Source organism: Hyla sarda, chromosome 2, assembly GCF_029499605.1.
Source record: "Hyla sarda isolate aHylSar1 chromosome 2, aHylSar1.hap1, whole genome shotgun sequence".
Lineage (NCBI taxonomy): Eukaryota > Metazoa > Chordata > Amphibia > Anura > Hylidae > Hyla > Hyla sarda.
The window spans coordinates 9,315,329-9,337,343 of record NC_079190.1 but is presented as its reverse complement, the minus strand read 5'-3'; the positions used below and the strand labels follow the sequence as shown (position 1 = coordinate 9,337,343).

The window sequence follows — 22,015 nt, the reverse complement described above, 5'->3', positions numbered from 1 at the left end:
AATACACGCTCATTCAATCCCTGGGTGGGTCACTGCTGAGGCCAGTGACTGGATGAGTGGGCTTTTCAAGTACAGTGGGGCAAAAAAGTATTCATTCAGCCACCAATTGTGCAAGTTCTCCCACTTTAAAAGATGAGAGCGGCCCCGTAATTTTCATCATAGGTTATAACCTCAACTATGAGAGACAGAATGAGAAAACAAAATCCATATAATCACATTGTCTGATTTTTAAATAATTTATTTGCATATTATGGTGGAAAAGGGAGATTTTTATGCTTAACGTAAAATCTTTTTCTCAGAGGATCCATTGGGGGACACAGACCTTGGGTATATGCTGCTGTCACTAGGAGGCTTGACACTATGGTAACAAAAAAAGGGTTGGCCCCTCCCAGCAGGATATACCCGCCTACAGGCCCTGAGCTACTCAGCTTTAGTCCCAGAGCAGTAGGAGAGGACCGACAGGTCAGGAAAAAACCAAGAACTGTCCGAGGAAACCACAGAATAAAAATAACTGAACACACCCTCGGACAGGCAACTGAAGTAGCAACACCAGAAAAGAAAGGGCGGGTGCTGTGTCCCCCAATGGATCCTCTGAGAAAAAGATTTTACGGTAAGCATAAAAATCTCCTTTTCTCTATCGGCTCCATTGGGGGACACAGACCTTGGGACGTACCAAAGCCGTCCCTAGGGTGGGAACAGAAACCCAGTTAGGTGGCAGGCTGGACCACTGCCACCTGCAGCACCTGACTAGCATCAGCAGATGCAAAAGTGTGAACCTGGTAGAATTTCGTAAAGGTGTGTAAAGACAACCAGGTAGCCGCCTTACAGACTTATGAGGCCAAAGCCCTGTTACGGAGAGCCCAGGAAGCACCAACAGAACGTGTGGAATGAGCCAAGACCCTGAAGGGCGGAGTCTTGCAGTGATAAGCTTCCGAAATGGCAGACTTGATCCACTGCGAAATGGTGTCCCTTGAAGCAGGGTGTCCTTTACAGCAACCGTCCGTGAGAACAAAAAAGGAGTCCCACTGACGAAAGGAAGAAGTGACAGAGAGGTAGGTCCAGACAGCCCGCACCACATCCAATTTGTGGAGCAAACGCTCCTTGGGATGAGACTGAGCCGGACAGAAGGACGGGAGGACGATGTCCTCATTTAGGTGAAAAGGGGAAACAACCTTGATGGAACTGGACGAAAAACAACTTTGTCTTGATGAATGACCAAGAAGGGAGAGCGGCAGGAGAGGGCAGCCAGCTCTGAAACCCTCCTAACCGATGTAATTGCAATAAGGAACGCCACATTCAAGGAAAGGAGAAGAGGAGAAACGTCCCTAAGAGGTTCAAAGGGAGCGATCTGCAGGGCACTTAGGACCAAGTTCAAGTCCCAGGGGGGAGTAGGGGACCGATAAGGAGGGGCAGCGTGGGCCACTCCTTGAAGGAAATTCCGAATATGAGAATTGGACACCAGAGGACTTTGAAAGAGAATGGAAAGGGCCGAAACCTGATGCTTGAGGGAGCTGAGAGCCAACCGTTTGTCTAGCCCTGACTGCAAAAAGGGAAGAAGCCGGGGAAGAGAAAAAACAACGGGATAAAAAGATTGAGACTCACACCAACGAAAATAAGACCGGCAGGTACGGTGGTAAATTTTCGCAGAGGAGGGTTTACACGCCCTGAGCATGGTGTGAATCACTTGGGGAGAGAAACCTCGGGCTGTTAGAACTGCGGTCTCAACCGCCACGCCATCAAATGCAGCGAAGGTAAATTGGGGTGGCACAGGGGACCTTGAGAGAGAAGGTCTGGATGAAGAGGAAGGCGCAGCGGCAAGTCGTCCAGAAGCCGGACCACGTCTGCGTACTATGCCCTCCTGGGCCAGTCCGGAGCCATGAGAATGGCAGGAACACCTTCTGCTTTGAGCTTCCTCAGGACCCTGGGAAGGAGGGGAAGAGGAGGGAAAAGATTGGGCGAAGCCGGACCACAGGATCACCAGGGTATCCACAGCCAGAGCCAAAGGGTCTCGGGACTTGGACACAAAGAGAGGACCTTTCTGGTTGTGGCGGGATGCAAAGAGGTCCACGTCCGGGGTTCCCCAAAGATTGCAGATCTCTGTAAACGCCTCCGGATGAAGGGACCACTCGCTGGGGTCCGCTGAGGACTGGCTGAGAAAGTCCATTTCCCAGTTGTTCACACCCGGGATGTGAATTGCAGAGATGGCCGGAACTGTCAGTTCCGCCCAGAGGAGAATTTTGGAGACCTCGGACATCGCCGTTGAGCTGCGAAGGAGCTCCCAATGTAGCAAGCAAAGATAGATTGCCCTCAGCTCCAATACATTGATGGGGAGAAGGGCTTTTTGGGGGGACCAAAGCCCTTGGACTGTCCGGTCCCGAAACACACCTCCCCAGCCCGAGACTTGCATCCATCGTGACTATTTGCAAGTGTAGGGGCAGAAAGGAGCGCCCCTGAAGAAGGAGGGGGGAATGAAGCCACTATAGAAGGGACCGGCGAGACCTCTAAGGAAGAACTATCTTGCGATCTAGAGACAAGGAAGATCTGTCCCACCGGGATAGAATCGTCAGTTGAAGAGGCCGGTAATGAAACTGGCCAAATGAAACTGGGCAAATGGAACGGCCTCCATGGCCGCTACCATCCGACCCAGGACTTCCATGCAGAAGCGAATGGAAACTGGGGAAGAGTCCCGAAGTATTCAAACTCCTGACCAAAGAGTCGACCGCTTGTCCAGCAGAAGACGAACCCGGGCAGACACCGTGTCGAACTCTAGACCCAAGAAAACTAGGGACTGGGTGGGAGAGAGGTTGGACTTTGCCTGATTGACCATCCAGCCGAAGCGGGACAAGGTCTGAAGGGTGAGGCTGAGACTCTTCAGATTCTAGGTCCTGGTTGGGGCCTTGATCAGGAGGTCGTCCAAGTAAGGAATCACTGAGACACCTCTGGACCGAAGCAGGCCGATCACCGGCGCCAGGACCTTGGTGAAGACCCTCGGAGCAGTGGCCAAGCCAAAGGGGAGAGCTACAAACTGAAAAAGACCCTCCGGAACAACAAAGTGGAGATACCGCTGGTGCCCTGGGAAAAACGGGAGATGGAGGTAGGCATCCTAGATGTCGACTGAAGAAAGAAACTCCCCTTGATCCATGGATGCCACAACCGAAGGGAGGGACTCCATACGGAAATGGCGCAGGAGAAGATGCTGGTTGAGGCGCTTCAGATCTAAGATTGGGCGCACGGAACCCCCTTTCTTGGGAACCACGAAGAAGTTGGAATAAAAACCTTGAAAGCGCTCCCTGGAAGGAACAGGGACAATTACCCCCTGGATGAGAAGGGATTGGAGCGCACCGTGAAACACCTTTGCCAGAGAGGGGGACCGAGGAACCCGGGAAAGAAAAAAGCGATCCCCTGGAAGGGAGGCAAATTCGATTCGGTAACCGTTGGACACCACATCCCTGACCCAGAAGTCCTGCACGTGCACGGCCCAGACGTCCCAGGAGTGTAACAGACGACCACCCACCCGAGAAAAATCTGCGAGTGGGGGGCGTCCCTTCAGGCGGAAGTGGATTTGCGGGTGCCCGCCCTGGTCGGAACGGCCGTCCGATTTCCAGGAGGGACGGGTCTGGAAGGAGGTAGCTTTTTTGTCCCTTGAAGGCGCCTGCCGAGCCCCCTTAGGGGCACCTGAGGTCCGAAAGGAAATACCCCTTTTACGCTTGTGAGAGCGTTTAGCATGGGGAAAGGGAGAGCGGGTGTCTCTGGAGGGCCGGTGTAAGGAGGACCTCTCCAAGGCAGTCACCACGGAACGGGAGACCTGCGCCAATTCAGAAATAGACTTGGAGAGGGAAGAAACCCAAACAGGAGGGATAGCAGAGTCCACAGAGTTTGGGGGAGCATCCTGAGTAGAAATACCAGGGGGGTCAGGTGGTGCGGTAGTGCAGGCGAAACAAGTGGGTGCAGCAGAACCAGACATTTTTGCATTACAGCCCTTCCAAGTATAATAGGTGACCAGGGCTCCAGGTGCCTTTCTAGAGGAAGGGACAGTACTGGGTACGGACATAGCAGGAAAAGAGACGAAACAATCTCACCCGGTGTCTGTGTCCCTGGCAAAAGGCAGCAGCTGAGAGAACTTCTGCAGCTGAGGAGACAGGAGGGAGGAGTTCAGGACCAATGAGAAGCAGGGGCCGGAAGAAAAAGCTAGAATGCCTCCCATTGGTCCTGGGGCAGCCTGCCACGCTCACAGAGCGTTGATTGGCAGATAGCACAAGCCATTTTTGTGGGCCCGTATGCAATAGGGAGTTAAAAAAATAATAATGCCGCCGCAGGTGGGCGGAGCCTAAACGGGGCCGAAGCCGCGGCCATTAACATGCCCCGAGTGAAGGAAAAGAGACGCCAGCGGCGTGAACCCTGTGCTTCAGTCGCTAATGCAGTATGCGACCGAAGCAGAAGTGCCGGTGCTGCCGTGTGAGAAGGGAGGCTGTGGAGCGCGGCGCAGAGAAATGAAACCCGCACTCAGACGTCGGCATCTGTAAGCGGAGACGGCCGGGAGAGGATTGCACTCTCAGAAGTGCCGGCGTCAGCTGTGAATGGAGGGGGAGGGAGACCGCACTGATATGAGTGCTGGCGGCTGCACACAGGCAGAGCTGAAAGAAGGGAAACCGCACAGTTAAACACCGGCGTCACTCTCCAAAGTCCTCTATGGCCAAGACCAAAGAGCTGTTGAAGGACACCAGAAACAAAATTGTAGACCTGCACCAGGCTGGGAAGACTGGATCTGCAGTAGGCAAGCAGCTTGGTGTGAAGAAATCCACTGTGGGAGCAATTATTAGAAAATGGAAGACATACAAGACCACTGATAATCTCCCTCGATCTGGGGCTCCACGTAAGATCTCACCCAGTGGTGTCAAAATGATCACAAGGGCAGTGAGCGAAAATCCCAGAACACCACGGGGGGACCTAGTGAATGACCTGCAGAGATCTGGGACCAAAGTAACAAAGGCTACCATCAGTAACACACTACGCCGCCAGGGACTCAAATCATGTAGGGCCAGAAGTGTCCCCCTGCTTAAGCCAGTACATGTCCGGGCCCATCTGAAGTTTGCTAGAGTGCATTTGGATGATCCAGAAGAGGATTGGGAGAATGTCATATGGTCAGATTAAATCAAAGTAAAACTTTTTGGTAAAAACTCAACCAATCATGTTTGGAGAAGAAAGAAGACTGAGTTGCATTCAAAGAACACCATTCCTACTGTGAAGCATGGGGGTGGAAACATGTTTTGGGGATGTTTTTCTGCTAAGGGACTAGGACTACTGATCTGCATAAAAGAAAGAATGAATGGGGCCATGTATCATGAGATTTTGAGCTAAAACCTCCTTCCATCAGCAAGGGCATTGAAGATGAATTGTGGCTGGGTCTTTCAGCATGACAATGATCCCAAACACACCTCCCGGGCAATGAAGGCGTGGCTTCGTAAGAAGCATTTCCAGGTCCTGGAGTGGCCGAGCCAGTCTCCAGATCTCAACCCCATAGAAAACCTTTGGAGGGAGTTGAAAGTCCATGTTGCCCAGCGACAGACCCAAAACATCACTGCTCTTGAGGAGATCTGCATGGAGGAATGGGCCAAAATACCAGCAACCGTCTGTGAAACCTTGTGATGACTTACAGAAAACCTTTGGTCTCTGTCATTGCCAACAAAGGGTATGTAACTTTTGTTATTGACCATATACTTATTTTCCACCATAATTTGCAAATAAATTCTTTAAAAATCAGACAATGTGATTTAATGGATTTTTTTTTCTCATTATGACTCTCATAGTTGAGGTTATAACCTATGATGGAAATTACAGGCCTCATCTTTTTACGTGTGAGAACTTGCACTGACTGACTAAATACTTTTTTCCCCACTGTATGTTTATACTAAGTCCATCATCACTATTGTATCCACATGAAAACATCAGACACAACTCCACACACAGATGAACGTGAAACTGATTTTATTAACTATGGAAAAACAAAAACATTTCAGCAAATAATATCAACACTTACAAAATAAAAAGAAAAGTTTTAGCCCAATGAATTCAGTCAGTCACCATTAAATGTAACTAAAAGCTACAATGAACAAAAAAAATATAAGAAAAAAAAAAAAAGGTAACGTGAAAACAGCCTGAGATTCTCGATCATCTCAGGTTTTAAGTGTACCTAAACTTTTATTTTACTTTTGACATGTCAGAAGTTGTGATTGGTGGGGGTCCAGCTGCTAAGAACCCAACCATTGGCTAGAACAAAAAGGGACAGCAGTGCATAAATCCCGCTGCATTTACATCACAATTCAGGCATACGGCAGGCAGAACTAGTGGTAGAATTTGACCAGTGCCGCACGCCATTAATTTCAATGAGCTGGACGGAGTCAGACAGAGTCCAAAAATGAGCTGACCGGAGTCGCTATCAGTTTTTGTTGCCAGACTGAAACCGCAGTAGACCACGGTTTTCAATCCAGCAACAAAAACAGATCCAGTCCAAAAATGAGCCGACATCACTAGCTGACCCTGTTCAACTCATTGAAATGAATAGAAAACCAAACCAAGAAAGAAGAGTGCTCCATAGTGTAAAACCGCCACTCCAGGCACACAACAATGGTCTGCGTGGATGAGAGAGAACATCTGGTCTGCAGCCTCCCCGACCTGGACAATATTCAACAGGTGAGGAGCAGTGGGGGCATCGGCGCTGGCCAAGATAGAACACGTCCGGTGAGTAAAAGATTTTTTTTATTCAAATGCAACGCATTTCACCGCACTTAGGCGGCTTCATCAGGCATCCTGATGAAGCTGCCTAAGTGCGGTGAAACGCGTTGCATTTGAATAAAAGATCTTTTACTCACCGAACGTGTCCGATCTTGGCCAGCGCAGATACCCCCCACCGCCCCTTGGAAGTCGTCACCTGTTGAATATTGAAATGAATAGGGCATGGTAAGGGTCCGTCTGGGATATGGCAGCAGCCGGTTATCAAATTCTCCGCCTGATCTAGCGGCCCTATCCCTGAATTGTGATGTGAATGTAGCCTTCTCTTTGTTTCTGCTAGGCTTTCCTTGGAAAGCCAAGTACATGTAGTAAGAACACTAACAGGCTCGTAAAGATACGCAGAGACTGTCATGGCATATGTGCTCCTCCATGCACTCTGCTTTACGAGGAAAGCTGAGCAGAAACGAAGGGACAAGCAAGCACTTTAGTCCATTCATTCTAGTGATCAGTGGGGGCCTCTACAGACAGCCCACCACCACCACTCACCATGCTGACTGGAAGAGATTTATCAACACTTGTGTAGAGGAAGAGTGGTGCAGTTGCCCATAGCAACCTGATTGCTTCTTTCATTTTTCCGAGGTCCTTGTACAAATGAAAGAAGCCATCTGATTGGTTGCTATAGGCAATTGTACTCTTCCTTTATAGAAGGTTTTAATAAATCTCCCCCTCTTTGTACCACAACCTGAAAACAAAATGACAGCTAGCGTTGGTTGTTTCCACTACTTTCTCTTTTTCCGACTTTGCATACATTTTCAAAAACTAGTAACTAGTTTCAGTACCTAGTAACCTAAGTATGAGGTATTGAACAATAACCTCATCCCTACATCTTCTATAAGTGCCACAAACTATGAGAAAGCTACAGGTAGTAGAGGAGGCTGGACAGGGAAGTGTGTGGTTCTCTGTGGATGCTTTGCCCGACCAGAAAGGCAAGCTTGTGGGCGTACTGGCATGGGGCAGGTACCCTAATGACACCCTAAAAAGGAAATAAATAAATAAATCACCGTAAATAAAATAGGGTTGGCTCCAGAAATCTAATTTTGGAACACATTACATACCGGCCAGTTATAGTACTGGTGGCACAGCTTGTAGGTAAGCCGCTGCATGTGGTCAGGCTTCAGTCCTCCGTTATCAAACACAACATTGTAATGTGTCGGGGAGACCGTCCCTTGTCTCACAGACTGGCTGATTATAAAGTAGTCATACCTGAAAAGAAGCAGAGAGACTTCCATTGAATATCATGAGATTGACAACACTGTTGAGCAGCTTTGAGCCAGTGAAAAGGCTGCATAGTACATAGTGGATACTTGCTCTAGTGACCAGTCATACTCCATACAACTTAATGCTGCCTTTATAAAAAAGACATTTTAATTCAAAATTTCCAACAGACTTTTTACTCCAAGCATCAAAAGCATTAACCTCTTTGTTACAGGAAACAGGTCAGGGATGTTCGCTTATAACACATCATGACACGTGGTATATGTCCTTATCTTTTAAGATTGAAGCCTATGGGTTATTGATATCACTGTATGGCAGCCATCAAACATTAGTACATATCCATTAAGGGATCTTTATTTTACTGTTATCTCTGACCTTTCCCAGAATTCAATGTGGCCAGAGACAATATGTCGTAAGTCACCTGGTCTCCAGGGGAGCTTGGCCATGTTGCTGTTGGTGGGTGGGTGGACAGCATTACCACAGTAAATTACTTCCACCCTGCTATCTACGCTCCACCGGAGACCATGAAGGTGATTTACCAAAACCTGTGCAGAGGAAAAGTTGACCAGTTTCTCCTAGCAACCAGATCGTTTCTTTCATTTTTGAGAGGATTTTTCAAAAATAAAATAAGCGATCTGATTGGTTACTATGGGCAACTGGTCAACTTTTCCTCTGCACAAGTTTTGATAGATCTCCCCCCCATGTGACTAATGACAAATTGTCCCTGGCCACTAAGAATCCTGGGAAACACAACAGTATAATAAAAAGACTCACTACAGTACTCTGTACATTAAAACGCGACAAAAGTAATTGAAGAATATTAGACTGTAATATAACTTGGCATTACAGGGTGTAAGGCTGAGGAGTAGAGATGAGTAATTCGATTCGTCAGGAACCTTGCAGCTCGGCGGCTGCTGACTTTAGCCTGCATAAATAAGTTCAGCTTTTCAGGTGCTCCGGTTGACTGGAAAAGGTGGATACAGTCCTAGGAGACTCTCTCCAAGGACTGTATCCACCTTTTCCAGCCCACCGGAGCACCTGAAAGCTAAAGTCAGCAACCACCGAGAAGTCCGTGACGAATCGAATTACTGTAACTTCACTCATCTCTACTAAGGAGGGAAAAAAAATCTTGGACAACCCCTTTAAATGTATGCCATTAACAAAAGGAACACAACTATCTGATCAGTGAATACTACAATTCGTGTTTAGGGGGCATTATAACATCATGGATGAAAACAAATGGAATAATACTTTTAGTGGCTTTTTTATTTGGGTTGAAAAGGAGTTGTCTGTTACTATAGAGAGAAAAAAAATAACTTTACCATGGTTGAAGCTGGTATTGCAGCCTTACTTGAATTCTGTGAAAAACTTCTGCACAACCCATTGAGGGGTCCCATGCCTAAGATCCTAAGTGCCAAACCTAATAATACTAGACCCCACTCATCCAGTGCCACCATGTGTACATCCTACATACCATTCAGGTCTGGTGACTTCAGTGTCAACAATTGTTCCTGGTGGTGGGTTCTGGAGCCGACCTCCCAAAACAGCAAAGAACCTGGCGTTTATTCGTTTCTTTACCACAACCACTGTTAGTTTCGGGCTGAAAGGGAGATTACAATGTTTATGCAAAATCATTTACACCAAGAAAATAGTAATAAATATTAACTATGGTTACAAAAGTTTTCCCTATTCTGAAGAGGACCACCTAGCCATTGCCAAGTCAAGGAGCTGGCAACAGGCTTAAAGGGGTACTCCGCTGCTCAGCGTTTGGAACAAACTGTTCCGAATGCTGGTGTCGGGAGCTGGTGACATCATGCCCCGCCCCTTAATGCAAGTCTATAGGAGGCAGTCACGCCCCTCCCATAGACTTTCATTGGGGGCGGTGGGGTGTGACATCATGAGGGGGCGGGGCTATGGCATCACAAGCTCCCGGCCCAGCTTCAGCATTCAGAACAGTTTGTTCCAAACGCTGAGCAGCGGAGTACCCCTTTAAGTAGCACTGCTCTGATTTTTCGAAAAGTAGAAAAATTACCTTAGTAAGTAGTCAAAAGGTAGGGAATCTAGTATGCTTTAATATAGCATTTCTATTTTATGCCTCACAAAAAGGAAGATTTGCACCCCAGCGTGGCACCTTCGTTGTTTGACAACATCTGCTACAACTTTGGTTACATGTGCACAAAGAATCTGAGATACCAAAGTACAGAAGTAAAGCGTCAGTGCACTGTATTGATCAGCACAGCATCTTAAAAAGGTTGTCCGTAGCGCAGAATAGACACACCCTCACTTTTCACAGCAGGGATACTTTTAAGACAAGCTCAGGGTGGAAGTGGAGTACCAGGGAGTTACTTCATAGGGTCCTCTGTTGAGGATAGAGACTGGTTACAAAGAGTGTCTCTCTGAAGGATCTGTCTCTCATTACACCCAAAAGATTTGAATGGACTCTGTGTAATGCTTCATTTCTCCTGTAATGGTGCTGCAGAGCAACTGAACACTTTTTGCCTTTAGGGAGATATATTGATTATCTGTCCACCTAGGAACCCTAAGGCTATGTTCACAAGTTGGAATATCTGCATGGAAAATCTCTATGCGGACATACCGCAGTCTGTGGGCTCCGCCATAATATGCCGGCGCTAGGACCGCTCATAGACAGGTATGCACTCCGCATTTCTGCGGACACTGAAAACAGAAATTCTGTTGTGTGCACAGAGCAGCAGAATCCTGTTTAAATAAATGCGACTCTGCTGCAGCAGAATTTCTGTGCGGACATTCCAAGAGGAATTTTGCATGGAAGTTCCAAAGTGTGAATATGGCCTTACAAGTAACCCCTATACCTCAGCAAATTTCATCTTCAGCTTCTTCCCTCTTCCCGCATTACAATTACAACATTATGTAAATCTCTCACATAAATTCCCAGCTCTAAAATCCATGAAAACCTAGAGAAAACAGAAGAATGACAATTTCCAGCAGGGCCACATCATTAGTTCAGCATTGCAACCTACACAGTGACCAGGAGCACTATAATGCGGTGAACACTAACTTCAGTGCCGAGATCCTTCTCTGACAATTGGTGGAAATCCTGGCAGTCTGATTACCGAAAAGCAAAAAGCGATGGCATATCCTAGCAATCTGTCATGGCGGACTATAGTGGGGGAATATCCTTTAATGAGATACCCAGAGATTGAATTCTTTTTTAAGGGTTCATTCACAATGTAGTTTTGTAGAAGAAGATACGGCAACGCTCATACAAATGTAGCATTTTTCTAGAATACCACAAGTATTGTTCAGTGCAAAACACAGCTTAAAGAGTTAAACTAGTTAAGGAACACTTTAAAAAGCTGACCTGTAATCCTTCCCAGCAGACTTTATACAGTCCATGAACTGTGGGACCTCATAGTTCACCATGGTTTTGAGCTGGCCGTCACCCACTCCATCTCTGAAGATGATGATCCGGTTTGGCAGAGTGCCATTAGTCTTATACCAGGCATGGAGCGCAGCTGGAGAAAAACGCAACAGAATTGAAAAAAGGAGATTTTTATGCATACCGTAAAATCTCTCTCTCGAAGGATCCATTGGGGGACACAGACCGTGGGTATATGCTGCTGTCTCTAGGAGGCTTGACACTATGGCAACCAAGAAAAGTCGGCTCCTTCCAGCAGGGTATACCCGCCCACAGGCCCCTGAGGTAATCAGTTTTAGTCCCAGAGCAATAGGAGAAGACCGACAGGTTAAGAGAAAAACCACAAACTGTCCGAGCAACCAGAAGAAAAGGTAACTGAACACACCCTCGGACAGATAACTGAAACAGGAACACCAGAAAAAGGGTGGGAGCTGTGTTCCTCAATAAATCCTTCGAGAAAGAGATTTTACGGTAAGCATAAAAATCTCCTTTTCTCTATCGGCTCCATTGGGGGACACAGACCGTGGGTCATACCAAAGCCGTCCCTTGGGTGGGTAAGGAAATCAGTCAGGTGGACAGCTGGACCACCGCCGCTTGCAAAGCTTTACGGCCCAGAGGAGCATCAGCTGATGCAAAGGTATGAATCTGGTAGGACCTTGTGAAAGAGTGCAAATACGACCACGTGGACACTTTACAGAACTGCGAGGCCGAAGCCACGTGGCGGAGTGATCAGGATGCCCCGAAAAGCGGGTGGAATGAGCCAAAACCCTGAAGGGTGGGATCTTCCCCTTGCAGCGGTAAGCTTCCGAAATAGCAGACCGGATCCACCAAAAAATGGTTGCCGTAGAAGCAGGTTGTCCTGTACAACGACCTTCTGGGGAAAAAAAAAAAAAAAAAGGAGTCACACTGCCGAAAGGAAAAGGTGACAGAGATAAGTCCGAACAGCCCTCACCACAACAAGTTTGTGGGGCAAACGCTCCCTGGTATGAGAAAGGGCCAGACAAAAGGACGGCAGGACGATGTCCTCAGAGATGAAAAAGTCGAGACCATCTCAAGTAAGAAGGACGGACCTGGACGGAAAACAACTTTTCCTGGTAAACAACCAGGAAGGGAGAACGGCAGGAGAGAGCTGCCAGCTCTAACCACCCCCCAAACAGAGGAAGAGCAATAAGGAATGGCACCTTCCGGGGAATGAGGCGAAGAGGAATATCCCTGAGAGGTTCAAAAGGAACGCCTAAGACCAAGTGTAAGTCCCAAGGGGAAAAAGGGGACCGATAAGGAGGGGCAGTGTGTGCCACTCCCAGAAGCAGGTCTGTACATAAGAATTGAACGCCAGAGGACGTTGAAAAAGAATGGAAAAGGCAGAACTTTGACCCTTAGGGAGCAGAGAGCCAACCCTTGGGCCAGCCCGACTGCAAAAGGGAAAAGGGTCGGGAAGGAAAACCACGACCTGAGAAAAAAAGGGCTGAGGCTCACACCAACGAAAATAAGACCGCCAGGAATGGTGGCAAATCTTTGCAGAGGAAGGCTTGAGAGCCCTCAGCATGGTGCGAACCACTTGGGAAGAGAAGCCGCAGGTCCTCAGAACCACTGTCTCAATCGCCACGTCGTCAAAAGCAGAGGCGGTAAATTGGGGTGGTACAGGCGACCTGAGATAGGGGGTCTGGACTAGATGGAAGGTGCAGCGGCAAGTCGTTCAGGGGCCTGACCGTGACGACGTACCTCGCCCGCCGGAGCCAGTCTGGACCACGAGAATGGCGGGAACGCCCTCTGCTGCGAGTTTCCTCAGGACCCTGGGAATGAGAGGAAGGGGAGGAAACATATAAGGTAGGGCAAAGCCCAACCAAAAAACAGATAAGGTAGGGCAAAGCCCGACCAAGAGAGAGGAACGCTTCGGTTGTGGCGGGGCGTGCAGAGGTCCATGCCTGCAGCGCCCCAGAGGTTGCAGGTCACTGCAGACTCCTCCGAATGTAGGGACCACTTGCCTTGGTCGGTTGAGGACCAGCTGAGAAAGACTACTTTCCAGTTTAGTATGCCCGGGAAAAAAAAATCGCTGAGATGGCCGGAAACCTGAGTTCCGCCCAAAAGATAGAAATGCCTTAGTCCCAACATGTTGATGGGGAGAAGGGCTTCTCGGGGGACCAAGGCCCTAGACCAGCCGGTCCTTGAAAACACCCCCCAACCCCCCCCCCCCCCCCCCCAGCCCGACAGACTGGCAGGAAGGAGTGCCCCTGAAGAAACAGGGGAAAACGAAACCACCAAAGAAGGGACCAACAAGACTGTCGAAATAGAACGATCTTGCGGTCGAGGGACAATGTAGACCTGTCCAACCGGAAGAGAATCACCAGTTGAAGAGGTAGGTGATGAAACTGGGCGAATGGCACAGCCTCCACGGCTGCCACCAACCGACCCAGGACATCCATGCAAAAGCAAATTGAAACTGGAGCACTGCCTCACTTCTTGAAGGCAGTGACCACTTCAAGGCTTTAAGCACATGGATCGATGGAGGGCTACCAGGTAACCTGTGACAAAGGCAGCACAGCGGCCGCGCATGGAAGCAGAACACAGAAAATCTCCAGCTAAGGAGAATTGGAGAGCTAATGAGGAACCTGCTGTCCCAAAAACAAATTTTGCCAAAGTCTCCACTGTTTTGTCCGCTGGATCCTTGAAGGCAGCCGCATCAGCCAACGGCAGGGTAGTCGCCTTAGAAAGGCGGGAGACCGGTGGATCCACAGTTGGAGAGGAGGACCACCGAGCAATGAGGTCTTTGGTGAAGGGATACCACGCTTGAACCTTCTTTTCAGGGTGCCACCAGGGCGTCAAATTCAGCATGAGAGCTGAAAGTCTTGGGTGCCGGACAGCACAAAAAAAAAAGCAGACTTCTTCCACAAGTTCTCCAGGTAAATGAACGTGTGAGGCGGCCCTTGCTACAAGTGGGAGCAACGGGGCGATGCCTGAGAGGGGCGCGCCCGTGCCTGCCCAAAGACTCGGGGGATGAGTGAGATGAAACACCCCTATGACGCTGCGAGAACGTCAGTATAGGGGAAAAAACGGGACCCTCCGGAGGGCCGGTGTAGGGAGGGCCTCTCCAAGGCAGTCACCACATACCGGGAGACCTGAGCCAAGTCGGATATAGACTGGGAGAGGTAGGGAACCCAGGCTGGAGGGGCGGCCGAAACCACCAGATCTGGAAGAGCAACCGGAGTAGAAATAGCAGGTGGGTCCGGGGGAGCAGTGGTGCAGGCCGAACAAGTGGTCCAGCAGAATCGGAAATTTTTTAAGTTACAAACTTTGTTCCCTAGGCAGCTTTGAGTAGCATTTTGCAATGTCCATGAGAACTGTAGCTGAGATGAGAAAACCTCTGAACCAATAGCCAGAGGGGGCCATGCTAAACCTAAGGGCTCTGTGATTGGCCCTGCAACAAAAACCCCTATGCGCACGCACCGCGCTGATTGGGGCTTAGTTCGCGCCCTTATGCAGGCTTCGGCGGCTCTGGGTGGGGGAGTCAATGCGCACTGGGCCGCCGAAGAAAATACAGCCTGGACCTTAATGGCGGGACTTACTGTCGGCAGCCGCGCTACCGAAATTAAAGTAAAGTACAGCCAGTCCTTAAAAGGCGCCCGCTCCCGACCCCGAGCGTGCGGGACATACTGCTGGCAGCTGCGCTGTCGAGATGAAGTAAAGCCCCGACCTTAATGGCGCCCGCTCCCAGCCCCAAGCGCATATGCGAAAGCATATGCGCCTGCGGGGAAAGGGGGGGAGCGGGCGAGACTTACTGTCGGCAGTCGCACTGCCAAAGTGAAAGTAAGAACGGGTGCCTAGCGCCCGCAAAGAAGAAGTGCCGCAGCTGTCTTCAGCAGTCGCGTTACAGTCAAACACCATACACACATGTCCAGTGAAATACCAGACACACTGCTCAGCCCCACTTACAATAAAAATTCCCCCGTAAAGGCAAGGAGGGAAATCTCTCCTGGCCAGCCCTAACAGCCCACATATAGAAGAGTGGGACAGAAACTAGAGGTCTCCAGAGGTTGAAAGTCCGCTCCTGTGAGGAAAAAAAAAGGGGAAAAATACTCACCTCAGTCAGAAGAACTTACCTCATGAAGTCTTCCTATGAAGTCTTCAGCCAGCATTGTCACCTGCAGCAAGCCAAGCTCAAAGCGAGGCAAACAGGGAGGTAGGGGGACCCGGACCCATGAGGTACAACCCCAGGCGCTGACCGTTGGCGAGTTAACAGTACATCCAAGATGCCTGCCACCTCTCGCAATGGGGAAACAGTGAACCGCAGTTCCTGAGTCCCCACCTGAAAACAAAGGGAATAAAAAATCTAACACGTCCCTAAACTTAAAAAGAAACAAAAAATATGAGACCTGGTCTGGGGAGAACTCCAGACCATGTCTAACTCCTTAAGACACTAAGCTAAGACTGATTACCTCAGGTGCCTGTGGGCGGGTATACCCTGCTGGGAGGAGCCAACTCTTCTTGGTTGCCATAGTGTCAAACCTCCTCGAGACAGCAGCATATACCCACAGTCTGTGTCCCCCAATGGAGCCGATAGAGAAACAGCAACTGCACGGCGACAGAGATAAACACAGATCCACCCAAACATAAAATTTTAGGGTATAGGTTTAAGTTTCCGAGAGTACCTCTTTAAGTCTGGGAAAAACCATCCACTGTTTATATTTTCTATTCTGGATGAAGACTATTGAATTGTATCGTTTTTATGTTGTATTTTATTTTACCTTGCATACAAACTTTGAGGCCATCGACAATTTCTTGTTTCTGGTCCTGGACAACACATCGAGAAAACCAACTACAATAAAAATTAAAATGGCAGGGTTCAGAGTGACATTTTTAAGGGGTATTACAGTTCCAGTAATATGCTGCTGGGGAAAATAGAAAAAGTAAATACTTACCTAGCCCTGATCCCATGCAACTCCTTTTAGTCTCTGTCCGGTCTCCCCGATCTTATCACTTCCTCCTTTAGAAATTAGCACATGCAGGCCATGCCTGCTTAGCCAATCACTGGCCCCAGTGGTGTCAGATTTTAGCCAAAGATTGGCTGAGAGCAGGTTCTGCTCTGAGCCTTTGTTTCAGGAGCAGGAAGAAGCAAAATGATTGGGAAACTGGATGGAGGCGAACAGGAGCTGCACATTTTTCTATTTCCACCTCGCAGCAAAAGGTTTTCTTTTTTTTTTTTTTTTTTTGTTCTCTGATAAAAAGGCTGGAATGCCCCTTTAAGAAATGAAATGCAATAAAAAAAATGTCTATATGCATAGCTCCTTCTCAAATTCTTCAATACAGCATCTTGATGGGAGTGCTCTAAAAGCTCTAATAAGACCCTTCTACTCTTCAGAGATCAATCATTACCTGGGGAAAAAAAAATCTTGGAAATAATTGAACATAGTAGATACCTATATAGTTGAAACATTACCGAGTCATGCCTTTATTCATGCTTGCAACAAAACCAGCAATTGATCTCTTCCCCTGCAGGGTGTCGTGATAAATATCAATCCCAATGATCATCATCTTGTCCAGCTGGAAGAAAACATTTATCCATTTCATACATACTGAAAGGAGGAACATGCATGTATTGAAATCCGCTTTATTTTCAAGTATATGCATCAACAAGAGCTCTATTCACATGATAATTTTTTCTTCTTTACGTTCCCTCCCCTAGTTTGAGCAAATATCCTCTAAGACTGGTAGCCATCTTGCATAACTTCTTCAGCCTTAAGAGGCAATGCTTATCAAAGTTTACTTAAAGAGTACCTATCATGAACTTATCTGTCCCTAATTCCCCCCTCCCCCCCCCCACCATCTGTCCCTGACTCTTACTAACTAATACTACTTTTTTTTTTCTAAAACCCCTTTTCCTACCTTTATCAGTCCCTTGCTCAGTTTGCTGCCGTCTGTAAGAGAGGAAGGGGGGGTGGACCCTCAGGCGTGACATCAGCTAAAGCCTGCCTGGGCTCACTTCTGCCCTTTTTCTGTGGCCAGCTTGTAACCAGGGGCACTGCGATCCTGTTTGTAATCAGGGAGGGTGTGTCATGCGCTGTTATCCTACTTGTAATCATGAGGGGTGGGGGAAATGGGCACTGCGATTCTGCGGTGGCATCGGCCGCTGCGGTCCTGCTTGTAATCACAGGGGGGAGGGGTGCAGTCGGGCTCTGTGGGACTGTGTTTGTCATCACAGGCAAGCACAACAGCCATCCTGCCTGCCATGCACAGCGCTGCTCCCGCCTGTCTGACAGGCAGGGAGCTGAACTGTGCTTTTTAGTGTCCCAGCTGCACTGAGAGTTTAGACTCATGCCAAGCCGGCATGAGTCCGAAATCAATGAGCCGGGACATGTAGGGAGACCCCGAGTGGTCAGTTTTTAAAAGTAAAAATAAATAAATATATATATATATTATATATATATATATATATATATATATATAAAAAGATACATTTTTGTTAATCACATGTTATTAGAAAGTTGTTTCTATTACATTGATTAGAAAAATAAAAAGTTTTTGTGGTAACAGGTACTCTAATTCTAGTAGGTATGACAAAATGTCTAAGATACACTTGGCTACTGTAGATCAAAAAGTTTCTGCATAAACTGGCATACTGTACGAAGAAGCTCTTTAAATGCCAACATCAGGTCAGAGACTAAACAAAAAGATCACAACTGTCATAATCTGCTCTTCATATGTTGCAGAACTTAAGTGCAGTCCCTCAGCTATGGCAGGGCAACGTACATGACGTCTGGCGAACAGCTTCTTAAAATTATTAGTTACAAAGAAGAAAATGCATAATCTTCACTGATTATAAATATAAATATACACGTACCGGTATATCTACACTCCATAGCTCTCCTCCTAATTTACAATTCATCTGTAATGCAATTTTAGTGCAGACAGAAAGTACAGTCTGGGGTTTGCTTAAGGTTCTGGCAATGACGCATTGACTGGGAATAGGGACGTCCAAGCACAGGTATTTCTTAATGGCATCGTACTTCATCTTGTTATTACTGGACAGGACACAGACAACCTAGAGAAAGATTGGGATGAAAACATGACAAGTCAGCCTCTCACTGTCACATCCCCAACCAGTCCCATATCTACACACCATCTCTGTGTGGTCTGTAATATTCTGCTGGAAGGCTTGTAGATAGCCACCTACTGTGTCCTCGATTTCCACCCTTAAGAAACCAAAACAGAAAAAAAATAGTTAAGTTTAAGGGTTACTATAACTTAAAATTAACTTCTAACATGATACCTAGACATGTCAAATGTTTTGATCAAACTGGGTCTCACTCCTGAGGCCCATGACCATTCCTAGTCATAAGCAAGTGTGCTGGCTTGACTCCCCGGCCGACGGATCCGACCTTTCTGCTGTATAGACATATAGGGGGGCATTTACTAAGGGGTTTAGTCATTTTTTTCTGACTATTTTTGGCGCAAAATTGTCGCAATGGCGCCTACCCTATAAATTGTGCGACTTTCCCTAGCAAGAGCTAGAAAGTCAAATTTTTTTTTCCCGCTTAATTTACGCAAGTTTTCAGTTTTTACTTGCAGTGGTCAGGAATTTATTAACTGAGACAGTCGCAGTTGCGCAATAAACTGTCGCAACGGCCATAAAAATTGACTAAATTTACTCCAGCTCCAACATGGAGCAGGAAAAGCTACTGCCGCCCGGGCTCCGACATACTTTCTCCCCGCTACCCTCACTGCGCTACCGGGACACTGCAGTGATTTACATCCCCCCCCTCTCACCTGCCAGCGCCACACAACTCCCATCTGTCTGATGTTGCAAGACTACAAGTCCCAGCATGGCCTTACAGTGAGGACACGCTGGGAGTTGTAGTCTTGTAGCAGCGGGAGCTGAGCGGCGCGGGCGGGAGACAAGGGGGGGGGGGGTAGCGGGGAGGCCGTATGAGGAGCCCGGGCGGGAGACAAGGGGGGTAGCGGGGAGGCCGTATGAGGAGCCCGGGCGGGAGACAAGGGGGGTAGCGGGGAGACCGTATGAGGAGCCCGGGCGGCTGCACTGTAATGTCAGCCCGGGCTCCTGCCCTGAGAGCCATAGGCTTTGGCTGTCAGGGCATGCTGGGTGTTGTAGTTTTGCAACAGCTGGAGGGCCACAGTTTGCAGACCACTGGTGTGTGGTCTGTAAACTGTAGTCCTCCAGCTGTTGCAAAACTAAACAGCTGAAGGGGACCGGCGAAGAAGTTCACTTACCCTTCCGAGGCTCCAGCGACGATCGCTGACGGAGATCGTCGCGCGGCAGTGTCGTGCAGCGCTGGATCCTACGGAAGCCGGTAAGTTGCGCAAGCTTCCCAACCAGGGTGCCTCCAAATGTTGCAAGACTACAACTTCCAGCATGCCTGGACACCCTTTGGCTGTCCGGGCATGCTGGGAGTTGTAGTTTTGCAACAGCTGGAGGCACCCTTGTTGGGAAACACTGGCCTAAAACAGTGTTTCCCAACCAGGGTGCCTCCAGATGTTGCAAAACTACAACTCCCAGCATGCCTGGACAGCCATTGGCTGTCCGGGCATGCTGGGAGTTGTAGTTTTGCAACAGCTGGAGGCACCCTTGTTGGGAAACACTGGCCTAAAACAGTGTTTCCCAACCAGGGTGCCTCCAGATGTTGCAAGACTACAACTCCCAGCATGCCTGGACAGCCATTGGCTGTCCGGGCATGCTGGGAGTTGTAGTTTTGCAACAGCTGGAGGCACCCTTGTTGGGAAACACTGGCCTAAAACAGTGTTTCCCAACCAGGGTGCCTCCAGATGTTGCAAGACTACAACTCCCAGCATGCCTGGACAGCCATTGGCTGTCCAGGCATGCTGGGAGTTGTAGTTTTGCAACAGCTGGAGGGCCACAGTTTGCAGACCCCTGGTTTGTGGTCTGTAAACTGTAGTCCTCCAGCTGTTGCAAAACTAAACAGCTGAAGGGGACCGGCGAAGAGGTTCACTTACCCTTCCGAGGCTCCAGCGACGATCGCTGTCGGAGATCGTCGCGCGGCAGTGTCGTGCAGCGCTGGATCCTACGGAAGCCGGTAAGTTGCGCAGGCTTCCCAACCAGGGTGCCTCCAGTTGTTGCAAGACTACAACTCCCAGCATGCCTGGACAGCCTTTGACTGTCCAGGCATGCTGGGGCTTGTAGTTTTGCAACATCTGGAGGCACCCTGGTTGGGAAACACTGTTTTAGGCCAGTGTTTCCCAGCCAGGTTGCCTCCAGATGTTGCAAAACTACAACTCCCAGCATGCCTAGACAGCCTTTGACTGTCCAGGCATGCTGGGACTTGTAGTTTTGCAACATCTGGGGGCACCTTGGTTGGGAAACACTGTTTTATTCCAGTGTTTCCCAGCCAGGTTGCCTCCAGATGTTGCAAAACTACAACTCCCAGCATGCCTAGACAGCCTTTGACTGTCCAGGCATGCTGGGACTTGTAGTTTTGCAACATCTGGGAGGCACCTTGGTTGGGAAACACTGTTTTATTCCAGTGTTTCCCAGCCAGGTTGCCTCCAGATGTTGCAAAACTACAACTCCCAGCATGCCTAGACAGCCTTTGACTGTCCAGGCATGCTGGGGCTTGTAGTTTTGCAACATCTGGAGGCACCCTGGTTGGGAAACACTGTTTTAGGCCAGTGTTTCCCAGCCAGGTTGCCTCCAGATGTTGCAAAACTACAACTCCCAGCATGCCTAGACAGCCTTTGACTGTCCAGGCATGCTGGGACTTGTAGTTTTGCAACATCTGGAGGCACCCTGGTTGGGAAACACTGGCCTAAAACAGTGTTTCCCAACCAGGGTGCCTCCAGATGTTGCAAAACTACAAGTCCCAGGTTGGGAAACACTGTGCCCGGCCTCCGCCCCACCTTACTGTAAGGGCATGCTGGGAGTTGTAGTCCTGCAGCTGGGGGCAGGGGACAAGCTTGTCACATTTATTATCACCTGCTCACACATCTCCTGCACCACACAACTACAACTCCCAGCATGTCCTTACTGTAAGGGCATGCTGGCAGTTGTAGTCGTGCGGGGCGGGAGATGTGTGAGCAGGTGATAATAAATGTACTAACCCATTTTTTTTGTTTTCTTCTCATTTCAGATCCGTTTATCCTGTGGACTCCTTCGGATTCGGTGGACTACTTCGATGACCAGCGTTTTTCTTTGTTTGATTTTAATAAAATGGTTAACGAGGGCTTGTGGGGGAGTGTTTTTTGTAATAAAAATTTTTGAAAACCTGTTGTGTTTTTTTCTTACTTTACTAGACAGGCTTAGTAGTGGAAGCTGTCTTATAGACAGAGTCCATTACTAACCTGGGCTTAGCGCTAGCCACAAAAACAGCTAGCGCTAACCCCCTATTATTACCCCGGTACCCAACGCCACAGGGGTGCCGGGAAGAGCCGGTACCAACAGGCCTGGAGCGTCAAAAATGGCGCTCCTGGGCCTAGGCGGTAACAGGCTGGCGTTATTTAGGCTGGGGAGGGCCAGTAACAATGGTCCTCGCCCACCCTGGGAACGTCAGGCTGTTACTGTTTGGTTGGTATTTGGCTGAGAATGAAAATAGGGGGGACCCTATGCGGTTTTTTTTTTAAATAAATAATTAAATATATTTAAAAAACGCA

At 48.6% G+C, this 22,015-nt stretch overlaps 1 protein-coding gene across 7 annotated transcripts in view; it reads right to left on the bottom strand.

Moving 5' to 3' along the window:
* Window positions 1-6,903: 6,903 nt before the first annotated feature.
* The window catches only part of LOC130358207 (piwi-like protein 1), a 107,942-nt gene continuing 92,830 nt past the window's right edge, over window positions 6,904-22,015 (bottom strand). For all 7 annotated transcript variants that reach the window (XM_056561094.1, XM_056561092.1, XM_056561091.1 and 4 more), the window contains exons 14-21: window positions 18,516-18,588; window positions 18,237-18,437; window positions 16,836-16,939; window positions 16,144-16,214; window positions 11,345-11,498; window positions 9,479-9,604; window positions 7,845-7,992; window positions 6,904-7,762 (exon numbers count right to left, since the gene is read on the bottom strand). In XM_056561094.1, coding sequence (XP_056417069.1) covers window positions 7,646-7,762; window positions 7,845-7,992; window positions 9,479-9,604; window positions 11,345-11,498; window positions 16,144-16,214; window positions 16,836-16,939; window positions 18,237-18,437; window positions 18,516-18,588 — 994 coding nt within the window. In that variant the 3' untranslated portion in view covers window positions 6,904-7,645. The remainder of the gene's footprint in view (window positions 7,763-7,844; window positions 7,993-9,478; window positions 9,605-11,344; window positions 11,499-16,143; window positions 16,215-16,835; window positions 16,940-18,236; window positions 18,438-18,515; window positions 18,589-22,015) is intronic.